Genomic DNA, 12,902 nt, shown 5'->3' on the forward strand with positions numbered 1-12,902 from the left:
GTGTTGCCGTCGGGTGGTACTATAATCAACGGCGTAGCCAGGATTTCATCTTAGGGGTGGGGGGGGGGGGGGGCGGTTAGTCTGCGAGGAGCGAAGCGACCGGGGGGGGGGGGGGAGGGTGTGGGAGGGGGGTGTCCCCCCTCGTACGGTAAGAACTTTTTGCATTTTGATGTTGCAAATGGTGCAATTTGATGCATGTTTTTGCGCGTTTTATCGACGTGAAACAGTCCCACTTGTTTAAGGTAGCAATTTATTTTGATGCAGATTATTATTGAACAATTTGCCTATAAAATGGTATAATTTGAATACACGTCTTGTATTAATTCTTTTCACTGAATATCATGAACGCGATTGAACTCGAGCGAGCAGAGCGAGCGAGGGGGGAGGGGAGGGTGTGGGAGGGGGTGTCCCCCCTCCCACGTGAGAAATTTTTGCATTTTGATGTTGCAAATGGTGCAATTTGATGCATGTTTTGCGTGTTTTAACGAGTTGAAATAGTCCCACTTGTTTAAGGTTGCAGTATATTCTAGTGTAGATTATTATTGAACAATTTGCCTATAAAATGGTATATTTGAATAATCTTCTTGTATCAATTCTTACACTGAATATCATGAACGCTGTCTGTTCAGCAATCAAACAGAATAAGCATGCACACGAGGGTGTAGACAGGGTCCCCTCCCACACGGAGGTGATTTTGCGTTTTCAGACCTGAAATTCAGCGATCTGGTGCAAATTTTTGGTGGTGACTTTTTCATCGAAGTGTTAAAATCACGGAATTTAGCTCTTATTCCGAATGTGCACCATCTGTGTGCATGTATAAAGTCTAGTGAAGTAGAGCTTAGGGGAAGGGGATTCCCCCTCCCGCTCGCGGAGCTTTTGCGTTTTCAGAATTGAAATAAAGCGATCTGGGTATAGCCACAGTCTACTTCTATACACGGCGGAAGTGGGGGGGGGGGGGAGGAGGGGCGGGCGAGCAGGGAAAAGGCGTGGGCGAGTGTTACCTCCACCCTTACCTTCCGATGGAGCTTTTGCCTTTTTAAGGTTGAAATTGAGATAATCTCGTATACGCATATTTGATGGAATCAACGTTTGGGAAATCACAAAAAAACAAAACTGATGGGGGGGGGGACTGAGGGAGGAAAGGGTCGATTAGAAGGGGAAATTCCCCTTATACATGAGGGAACCTTGAGTTTTCGGAATATAAGTGATAAGTGATAAGCACCCAGAATTATTCATAATTTTTTTTTTCTGTAAATCTAAAAAGTGTACTAAGCTAGGGAAAGAGGCACAGAGGGGGAGGGTTTGGGAGGGGGATACCCCCTCCCAAGCACGAGAGATTTTGCATATTTTGAATTGAAATTCAACGATCTGGTGCACACTTTGAGTGAAATATAAAAAAAAAATCTTGATGAAAGGTTGCAAAGGATACCCGCTTCATGCGCATGCATACAGTATACACGCATTTTTTTTCGGCCTCCAAAATTCGCGGTCCAAATCTTAGGGGGGGGGGGGGCGACCGCCCCCATCGCCCCCCCCCCCCCTGGCTACGCCAGTGACTATAATGACAAGTTTTTGTTTTGTTTTTTTTTTTCTGAAAGAACATAAATCCAATTACCAGTTTTGCTGGATGAGCTAACACCATCGGGTCAGGGTGGGGCATCGGAAATATTCAGTGATTGTTTAAGTTGTATTTGTCTTTGAATTCACTGCTTTTTTTTGTTGTTGTTGTTGTTGTGATGATGTTTTATTTGATAGTGCTATCTGGGGGTAGTCATCTGTGGGATAGTTATCCAGGAGTAGTTATCCCGGGGGTAATTATTCGGGGGTATAATCCGGGGGTAGTTATCCAGATCCAAGGGGTAGTAATTATACTTATGGGGTAGTTTTCCAGGAGGTAGTGTTCCTAGACCCCAAATGTCGATAAACAACTTGTCACCTTGATTTCTTGTCCTAAACAAATTCCAACCACTCGTTGACTTGTCTTTTTGTCCGCAACAAGTCGACTTTTCTGTTCCACTAACTAACCAATTTGTTTTCTTTTCCAAAACAAGTCGACTTGTCGTGTTTTGACAACTCGGCATTTTGTCTTCTCGTCCAAACAAGTCGACTTGCCGAGTTTCAACAACTTGTCATTTGACGTCTTGTCCCAAGCAAGTCGACATTCCGAGTTTCAACAACTCGTTATCATGTCTTCTTTTCCCAAACAAGTTGACTTCCCGAGTTTCAACAACTCATTTTCATGTCTTTTTGTCCAAAACGAGTCGACTTGCCGAGTTTCAACAACTCGTTATCATGTCTTTGTGTCCCAAACAAGTCGACTTGCCGAGTTTCAATAACTTGTCATCTTGACTTCTTGTCCCAAGCAAGTCGACTTGCCGAGTTTCAACAACTTGTCATCTTGACTTCTTGTCCCTAACGAGTCGACTTGCCGAGTTTCAACAACTTGTCATCTTGACTTCTTGTCCCAAGCAAGTCGACTTGCCGAGTTTCAACAACTTGTCATCTGGACTTCTTGTCCCAAGCAAGTCGACTTGCCGAGTTTCAACAACTTGTCATCTGGACTTCTTGTCCAAAGCAAGTCGACTTTCCGAGTTTCAACAACTCGTTATCATGTCCGCTTGTCCCAAACGAGTCGACTTGCCGAGTTTCAACAACTTGTCATCTTGACTTCTTGTCCAAAGCAAGTCGACTTTCCGAGTTCAACAACTCGTTATCATGTCTTCTTGTCCAAAACGAGTCGACTTGCCGAGTTTCAATAACTTGTCATCTTGACTTCTTGTCCCGAGCAAGTCGACTTGCTGAGTTTCAACAACTTGTCATCTTGACTTCTTGTCCCAAACGAGTCGACTTGCCGAGTTTCAACAACTTGTCATCTTGACTTCTTGTCCCAAACGAGTCGACTTGCCGAGTTTCAACAACTTGTCATCTTGACTTCTTGTCCAAAGCAAGTCGACTTGCCGAGTTTCAACAACTCGTTATCATGTCTTCTTGTCCCAAACGAGTCGACTTGCCGAGTTTCAACAACTTGTCATCTTGACTTCTTGTCCCAAACGAGTCGACTTGCCGAGTTTCAACAACTTGTCATCTTGACTTCTTGTCCCAAACAAGTCGACTTGCCGAGTTTCAACAACTTGTCATCTTGACTTCTTGTCCCAAACGAGTCGACTTGCCGAGTTTCAACAACTTGTCATCTTGACTTCTTGTCTAAAGCAAGTCGACTTGCCGAGTTTCAACAACTTGTCATCTTGACTTCTTGTCCCAAACGAGTCGACTTGCCGAGTTTCAACAACTTGTCATCTTAACTTCTTGTCCCAAACGAGTCGACTTGCCGAGTTTCAACAACTTGTCATCTTGACTTCTTGTCCAAAGCAAGTCGACTTTCCGAGTTTCAACAACTCGTTATCATGTCTTCTTGTCCCAAACGAGTCGACTTTCCGAGTTTCAACAACTTGTCATCTTGTCTTCTTGATCCAAGCAAGTCGACTTGCCGAGTTGCAATAACTCGGCTTCTCGGTATCTAACCTGTCTTCTCGTCTTCTTATCTCGTCATCTGGTTGGCACTTTTAAGCTTCCGTAGTTCTGCTAGCTCTCAAAAAGATAATCTGTCAAAACTTGACCAATTACAGAAACTAACACACAACCACTGACATAGGGAATGAAACCTGTCGCTATACAGAGGTGTCATTGACATCCACTATACACACTAACCCTTCCTGGAGGTTATTTTTAGTGCGCACTGTTGCGATATTTGAAGAATGTAAACCTCAAATTCATGTCCGTCATGTTGACCTTTGACTCTATTTGGCAGTAGTATGGAGAGCCACACTAGTACGAATTATTTTCCTAAAAAATATCATATATTTATCCGGTATACGTATGTATATATATTACCGTCATTGTTTTTTTCGGTTCGAATCAGTTCGTTTATGGGCGTACACGAAATGATGGTTTTCAAGGATCAACTGGAAAATATAAAACTGACTGGGTTAGATAAAGAAGGTACGTATAAGAAATTAATACGAAAGTGAGTTAGAATTCTTTTTAAATAAATGCATATACAAATAAACATCAATAATGAAAAAATGTAATACAAATACTAAAACATGATTGAATTATACAGTGTACTAGTATTCTTTGTTTTTCTTTGTCTGTTTTTGTTTGTTTCATTACTCTCTGAAAGGGTGTGACAGAAGCCCATCGGAGAAGAAGGTTTACTTTTTGATATTGCGTTGATTCAAATAATCATCATTTCCATCAGCTAGCAGAAAATAGTTCACCGTAATTGGTATACCAGTGCTTTCGAATCGCTGAGACCTGATACTTACGCCCTGCCATGATCCAGATGAATTGGGTAAGTGAAATTCCCAAAGGCCTCGAAAGTTTCGTAGTGATGCCTGTCCATATTTCCTGTGTGAAAAGATAACAATAGTGAGATCAAAGTCATTCATGGCTGTCAGCTACATGATCCTTACCACGTATGTAGCAGCTATCGTACTCACTCTTATTCAAAACAAGTATCCACTAAATTTAATTCCCTACTGCACCTAGCATTAGCATTTGGGAATCCAAATGTCCAGGGTTTTTGTTTTTCCTTTGTCAAGACTTTCTTGAGGAGTATGATATTCAAGTCACAAAAAAAGCAAAGCATTATGCACATGTAGATTAGGAATTGTGAGAAAAACAAAAATCTGATATACACATATACAGCATATTTAGCATTTCTCGGCCATGTATAATGATAAGCCACCCAAACAAGATCACTTATCACAAGGGAGAATAAATCTGCAAAACAACGACTAATTCTAACAAAAACATTATATACATACGATTTGATGATCTCAAACAGCTGATGATTATCTTTGAACACAAAATATGTACACAAAGACCGATGCAGCATTTTCACAAAATATTCAATTACAAAATGTTCCATGACAGTAAACCTTGACGTTCAAGGTGAGGCGAGAGAAAAAGCTATACGATCCTTCCTGTAAATTGTTATTCTTGAAGCTACGCATGACTCGCATGGACAGAATTGTCACAGACACAATTTCATCAACAATAATATTCACCCATGTCCACTGAAATAGACCACTGGTTAGCTTCATGGTCAGACACACACATACATACAAACAAAATACACACAATCGCACACTCAGACACTTGCATCGCTTCCACCCCCCCCCCTTCAGACTAAAGTTCTCTCATACGGATATACGATGTATGTATCAATGCAACGTTTTTATGTGTCTCAATGACCGTATACTGATACGTCGTAGGAATTTATTATGACGTATATCGAAACGACGGTTTTGGCATTGTTTCGATACATGAGCATTTTTTTTTTCATATATATTTTTTTTTAAAGACAAACTGTTATAAGCTACTGAAATCCTTGCATCTGATTGGCTGAGAGCAAATTTGTCGTACAAAACGCTTCATGAAATGCCCCCCCCCCCCGTGCGGTCATACCTTTTTAATTGCATGTTTATCCAATCGGAACACTGCAGGGCTGAATGATTCAGTCTCAGATCGATATGTCGTATATCCATTCGTAGTATGAATATACGAAAAGTGCCAAAAAACGATATAAGCACACGGCGTATATCCGCGCGAGATATCAGAAAAATGCGGAAAGTAAATACTACTACTACTACTACTAATAATAATAATAAGATGGACTGGCCTTCAGGGGGATAGGCCTACGACATTTATTGGCTCAACCAGAATTGTATTTTCTGACTCGAAGACGAGGGCAACACGATCCTATTCGATAAGGAGGGCAATAATGTCGTATCCCCCGAAAGTAGCCAGTCCATACCCATTTCAGCATTTTGAGCAGTAATAGAAATTAGTATATTGCAATGTTAATTGTGTAGGGCCTACAACTTCTCAATAACAAAATTCTACTCCACGCCAGCTTAAGCTCTACACGATAGCTGCTTTGCGCTACATCCATACTATGCATGCACACATGCACACTGCTGCTGCTGCTGAAAGCGGCGCGCGTTACAGCTATGCGCGCACAGTCACACTTACGATTACAAAGGAGGCAGATGCAGCGATCGTCCTCAATTTCTACGTGCCAATGTATGGGAATTTGCCCTCTGTCGCAAAACCACTCCGCGAAAGAAACTCTCGTCAACAGCAAATTTTCATTACCGGGAGCTTAAGTGCCCGGATGCTATATTCCCCCTCTTTTTTTTTTCTTTTTTTTTTTCTTTTTTTTTTATTGTGACACGCAAATCCCACAGGCGTTTGTAAAAGAAGGGGGAGGGGGGGGGGGGTATAAGAAATTTACTCCTGTTGGCACGTTAAAACGAGGGGGGTGCACAGTTCGTAGAACCACAGCTTAGATCTCTGATATAAATAATAATACATTAAACTACTACTACTGCTTATTACTACTAGTCTCACATACTGCGGTAAGTCTGTAAAACCAAACTTAATGCTTGATTTGAAGTTTAAAACCGCATTGCTAAGGGGGTGTTGTGGTATTGTGCATAAGACTCTTGACTCTCAGGTCCCGGGTTCCCGTCCCCCAAGGGAATACAGAACTAGCACGTCCTTGATCAAGATGTTAATTATTCTTTGTTTGTCCCTCTCAACCTTCATGTGTGTACTTGGGTATCTGCCAATACGAGGGTAAACGTGACGGCAGGACCTTATGGTAGAACAGTGGAAACATTTAATAAGTAAGACCATACTGTAATCGTCATCAGCATCATCAAGAATGAGACAGAGATAGAGACAGACGGACAGATAGATAGATAGATAGAGAGGGAGAGGAGAAACGCCACAGTGTCTGTGAACAATGAATATTATTGTATTGCAGACCGACTTTACCGTTTTCTTACAGAGTTTTCTTTATAGCTCCTCGAGTACTTGTCGGCGACGCCAACAACTCCGGCAACAAGACAGAATAAGCATCGAAACTACTCTTCACACTACAATTACCCGTTATCACCTTATACAGTTACAGAGTTTAATGACTTTTAAGGTTGAAGAGCCTTGTCATGCCCTCGCCCAAAGAACCATCATTTCGCTGAGTGTTTATCACTGAACTCGTCTTTCTAGTTCAGTGGTGTTTATCGTTGGCAAGGAGCGCGAGAGAACTTTACTGTGGAAGGCCGACTGTAGGAAGTGCAATAGTACCTTCATAAATCGTCATCTATAAACCGTACTCACTCATTACTACGCCATGCTCACTAAACGGCTCTTATCCCGTTCCAAATCAACTAAAATTTGTGATCAAAGCATTGGTTTCGAATGTTATACAATTAAACGGAGGCCAATAAACGTACTGTTGATTTTACGATCTTTTGGAATTTGATAGACAATTTCATATAGACGCACATACACGCTTACATGACCTGAAAAGAAGTATTGCTATGAGGCAAGCTGGGCCGTGCATATTCGTGCGACATTACGACCGCAACTTCTTCTCAGAAGGCTCTACAGCATACGCATGCGCATCTTCGACTTAACTCCTCCTAGGTCAGTCTCCAAACGACAGGACCAAGAATCCGCAACGGCCAGCTAACAGCCACGCATTGATACATTCGATAATGACACCATATTGCATGCCAAGCCAAGATTTATCATTCCATATCAGTTGCTGAATAGTGACTGACTTACAAAACGATGACAACATAAGTTACCTCCGAAACAAAATGAGTTCCGACCAGTCAATGGTAGCAAACTTGTAAAGTGTTGGAGCCAGCGCCTGTGGATACCTTGATCAATATACCTTAAAACTGACCACTCAATGTCTTCACCATGCTGATGTGACTTGACACTTTTGCAGGATTAGAACTTTTCCTTACTGTATTTCAATAAAAATCATAATTTCATTCCGTCATATTTCGATGTATATGCACAAAAGGTACTATGTCTAAGGATTCAATTCTTTTTAACCATCTACATAGAGCCAATTGAAGACAACATTCCTCGCAATATTGATTTATGTAAAAGTAGTTTACGTGCGTGAAGACTATTATATTGTTTCCGTCATATCATAATAAATCCCATAACTGGAGGCATTCTACAACTCTCCATATGTCTAAAAAGACAACGACAGCAAATATCCCTCTGCAATAATGAAGAGAGAATACAGAGCGCAGCGAGTAATTTCTCCTTTTTCCCCCTTTGTTCGCTGTATCGGCTGCAGCCGACATATTGTTACTTCTTCGATTTGCCAAAGAATATTACGTTTCAGCTCTGGCAATGGTCTCCAAACTTGACGGAGAAGTACACGAACTGAAGAATAATATCATAATGATAATAACGATAATAATATCGACACTAATGATGTCGATGATAGTAAAGATAACAATACTAATGATGATGATAATTATAATAGTAATGGTAGTAGTAATAATAACAATAACAATAATTATGATCAACAAGAATGACAACCTCACCGTTGAGTAAAATTTTGGATTTTTATTCATTTTATCTATCTACCTATCTATTAATCTATCTATCTATCTATCTATCTATCTATCTATCTATCTACCTATCTATCTATCTATCTATCTATTTTAAAGACCGTTCGTTATCGGTTCTTGGAAAAGCAAACCAACAACTAGCTAATGACTCAATTCCATGTGGCTTTAAGGAATATAAACAATAACAGTGGACGAATGCCAACCAAGGTGCCCTAGAGGAAGGGTTAGATCTGCCCGTAACTTTGACCATGTGTGTAACTACAATAAAACCTCAGCTTGGACAGATATCTGTGGAGATGACAACAGAAAATACATAAAATAAAGTGGTCTGAAATCTCCACAATAGATTTAAGAGATCCAGAGTAATTTTATTGCCTGGCACAAGAGACGTGAAAGAATTTCAGCGTAAATTAATGGTAGGAAATCAGAGTCTTTTAACCTGTTTCTTATTGGGATCAAGGTATACTCTTTATTTCTTCTAGAGGGGAGTGCCGTATCGGTGGCAATAGGCTAGTCGATTATGTTTTTCAGATTCGAAAAACATATGCCAACAATTATTGTAGGTCTTGCAGAATAACATGCTGCTGTGATTATAAAAAGTTGGAACTATTCCAGCAACATTTCAAACTCTTGTCAATCCACACGAGAAAATAAAACAATTTTCTTTCTTCTACGACTGCAGCCCAGAAAGAAATAAATAAATAAAGAAAGAAAAACAAACAAGATTCATGTTTAAATCATAAATTAAACACAAGTTACTTACGATTGCATGCTCCATACACCTACTGCATAACTCTCTCCTTTTAATGTAATATAAGTTGTTTTGAAGTAGCTTTATGCAATCAAAATGAAATGAGCTTATACTAAATCCTATGTGAGAGCTTGATGAGTTTGCTATAGCAACAGTCTCTGATTTGTACCTTATTCAACATTACATGGTCTACAGCGCAGTTGCTTTCTAAGTAAAAAGGGTGTGAGGTAGCAAGCAATGACGATCGTTCTGTTTGTCCTGAATTAGGGATTCTGCAAAAGCGTATTATCCCCACTCAGACACCCAATTGGGAGAGTAGGACGGCGCGTTGGCGTTTGCGATTTAATAACAAAAATGGAGACACACTTCAGTGGGATTGTGTATGTAGGCGCAAGCCCCTCTAAATGAAGAAGCTGGGTTTATTCTCCTCTCTTCCTATTCAACAAATAGGCAACTTATATCAGAGTGTCAATACGAGCATGGAGGAACTCATGAATACGCATCTGATCATAATGGCGAAAAAGTAAAGTTCCCCTACACATCTCACGAGGCGTCGCGACATCATCATTGCCCCTTCCCAGCTTTGTACTTACTGCATGCACAGGTTCTGCAATGCTTTCCAGTCCACTTGGACAGTAAGCTTTACCTCCCCCTCCCTCTCAAGCAAGCCCACCCCTCCCCCTCCACACCAAGTGGAACAGTCGGGGATAACACTTGACCGTTTCCACTACATCTTCCCATGTTTGAAGAGCACCCCTCAAGACGTCCAGTCAACAGCGCCTCACGACGCTGCTTGTTGAGTGGAGTATCAGTAGTGAAGACACCTGAGAGGTCGATGAACGCCGCTACAAGGTAGTCTACGATTAACGAACGCTCAGACACGACGGATAGTCATCGGATACCAGCAAGCCAAAGGAGGTGTAAAGAATATACACAGGTGGAGGGAGTGAGAAAATCTGATTCGAGAAGCGTGTTTCCGCGACACAGACTACGAGAACCTGGAAATAGCAAAACATCAGGGGATCATATTCCGAAGTGAATTACGCAAAGAGAGAATGAATGAAAGATTTCGCCTGTCAAAATTGATACCCTCAATTAATACCCAGGGATCAGACATGATCTATTGGTATAGCGCCGTGCCTCCATAACCCGTTATAATAGGAAGCGCACTGATCTTTAACCTTTGTGTGACACTTTGCTTCAAAGCTTGCAAAAGTTCTTGCACGAATAAGTCAACAATTAATAGCAAAGGGAAAATGAGTGGAATTCCTTCACATTTCGTCCAGCACGTGCCAGCACTCGGTGAATAACTGCCACGCATTAACAAAACGTTTATTCTCTCGGGAGTCAATTCAGTGCAGATCATATTTACATGGATTTCATTCAACAATGTTGCGTATACGTCTTTGCTGTTGTTTAAATCTTTCCGATCACGATTAGAAAGAATGAACGTGAAATTCCAAGCAATCAACGATGAGACTGACGCAGAGTTTTTTTTTTCTTTTTTTTTTAGTTTGACAATGTTTTCCTCCCTTCGCCGCTGCGGTACGAACTGGCGACAAAACTTATAATGGAGCTAAATACCCGTTTTCATTATTTCCATGCTTTTTTTTTTTCGTCTTGCATGATGTATCGCCACAGTAAATACCGCAAGGAAATAGAAATAGAATAAATCTATTTGTCTGCCTGGAGCATTCACAAGAACCCATCAAGTTCATCGTTGACGCCTTTAGTGCACCGTATTATTGTCATCAACGAAGGTGATTTTCGTATGATTTTGCTTTTGCATTGCACAAAAATTTGTGACAAGAAAACAAGTGATATACAATAAACTCAGACAGATAGGTTGAAATGAAATCAGATATGTTGTTTCAGATACTCCCATTGTAAAATTTTACGCAACAAAAGGGCCTTAAGAAACTTATTCAATAATTTATGAGAATATCTGATTATCGCCTGCACACACACACACACACACACACACACACACACACACACACACATGAAACTATGAGAAAGAATGCAGGCTAAATTCCAAAGGTTCGTTAGTGCGCATCTTCTACTCATTTTCGGTTTAATTTATCTTCGGAACAATGAACCATTGGAATAGCGAACCTTATTCCGTTTTCGGATTTATGAACGAACCTTTGGAACAACGAAACTTTATCTTCGGATAAACTAACCTTTGTAATAACAAACCTTCGCAATAACGCCACAAATGTTCGGATTAACGAACCCTTTTTCATTTTCCGAACTAAAGAACCTCTAGTTATAGGGAATTTGTGTGTTTCGGAGTAACGAACCTTCGAAATAACGCCACGAATGTTGGGATTAACGGACCCTTTTTAATTTTTGGATTAACGAATTTCTAGGCGTAGGGAATATATGTGTTGTGGAATAACGAACCCTGAAAAAACGAACCTTATGTCATTTTCGGATCAATGAACCTGTGCACGCAGACCTTTAGTACTAAACTGCCCTCTTTTGGTGAGAAGCGGTGGGCAGCAGTGCGTATGTAAATCCAATGTACTGTCATAGTGAAGTTTCGGATTCAAAAGCGCGAGAGGTCTGTGACAGCGCAGACAACAATTTATTCAAAATTTACCAGCATGTGAATTGAGTAGCACTATCGCAATTGACCCAAACACAAACATTTCTTAGTCTTATTCGGTACATCCAGATATGGACTGCGTTCACGCGGGGGATTGTTGATATCATTAATGCCCGAAACGCAGCCCAAATCTGTAACGTACTGACGTCATTACAAGAGAAAGAGAGAGAGAGAGAGAGAGAGAGAGAGAGAGAGTAAAGAAAGAGGGGAGGGGTGGGAAGGAAGGAGGCAAGGGAGAGATCTCGTTCTTCTATCCAAACATTTCATTTTGTCCATCTTAATCCGAGAGGCAAATACCGACATAACTCACAATATGGCCTATGGATGACACACGAAAAGAAGACAAACAATCATATCCCCTGCGGATACAATCAATGACCGCTGTAAGGCAATGGGACATTAATTTCAATTAATCATGTTCTTTTTATATCATTATTTCTCATTCATCTTGAGAAAATGGAACGGTAGGTCTACTGTTTGTTATTTGTTTATTAGTTTGCAATAAAAAAAAATGTCGCGGTTAAAGACCTCGCATGCATGATATACGGACGTCTGCGTTTTTATTGACAAATACCCTACATATCCGCTGTTCATCCTAATTACATAAAACATGAAATACTTGAGTGGGTATTATAGAAAAGGTTAGCTCTGAGTTAATTCTGTTCGAACTGTAGCTGACCCGAAAGTTGCTTTTCCTTGAAGGAGAAACGGTATGGAAGAGGCTTTGATTCGGGGGGGGGGGGGGGGGGGGAGAGGGGATGAGAAAAAGAAGAAGAAGACGGTATAGATAAATGAGACCGTTGAACATCGGCAAGTTTGGTGTGGTTTCATGTACATCACAGCAGCACGTGTAAGCGTAAACTAAACATTAGCAGTAGTATTAGTGGTTAGGAGAGGGAATGTTGGCAATGTAAAGTGATGAATAAGATGATAATGATGATGACGACAATAATATTGATAGGAAGAAAAATACTTTCTCTTTCATCAATAACATGCACCATTACAATTATGACTGAATTCCAGTTCGTCAATAACTATGTATATCGTGAAATCTTTGAAGGCTTCCGTGGCGGTAGATCGTTCGGTGGTAGAA

The 12,902-nt window shown here is 40.7% G+C and overlaps 1 protein-coding gene across 1 annotated transcript in view; it reads right to left on the reverse strand.

The window, feature by feature from the left end:
- LOC140231499 (extracellular serine/threonine protein CG31145-like) overlaps window positions 1–12,902 on the reverse strand; it is a 202,403-nt gene that overhangs the window by 5,558 nt on the left and 183,943 nt on the right. Inside the window, exon 8 of the mRNA XM_072311632.1 lies at window positions 4,326–4,407. Within this exon, the coding sequence (XP_072167733.1) occupies window positions 4,326–4,407 (82 nt within the window). The remainder of the gene's footprint in view (window positions 1–4,325; window positions 4,408–12,902) is intronic.

Source organism: Diadema setosum, chromosome 8 (assembly GCF_964275005.1).
Source record: "Diadema setosum chromosome 8, eeDiaSeto1, whole genome shotgun sequence".
Lineage (NCBI taxonomy): Eukaryota > Metazoa > Echinodermata > Echinoidea > Diadematoida > Diadematidae > Diadema > Diadema setosum.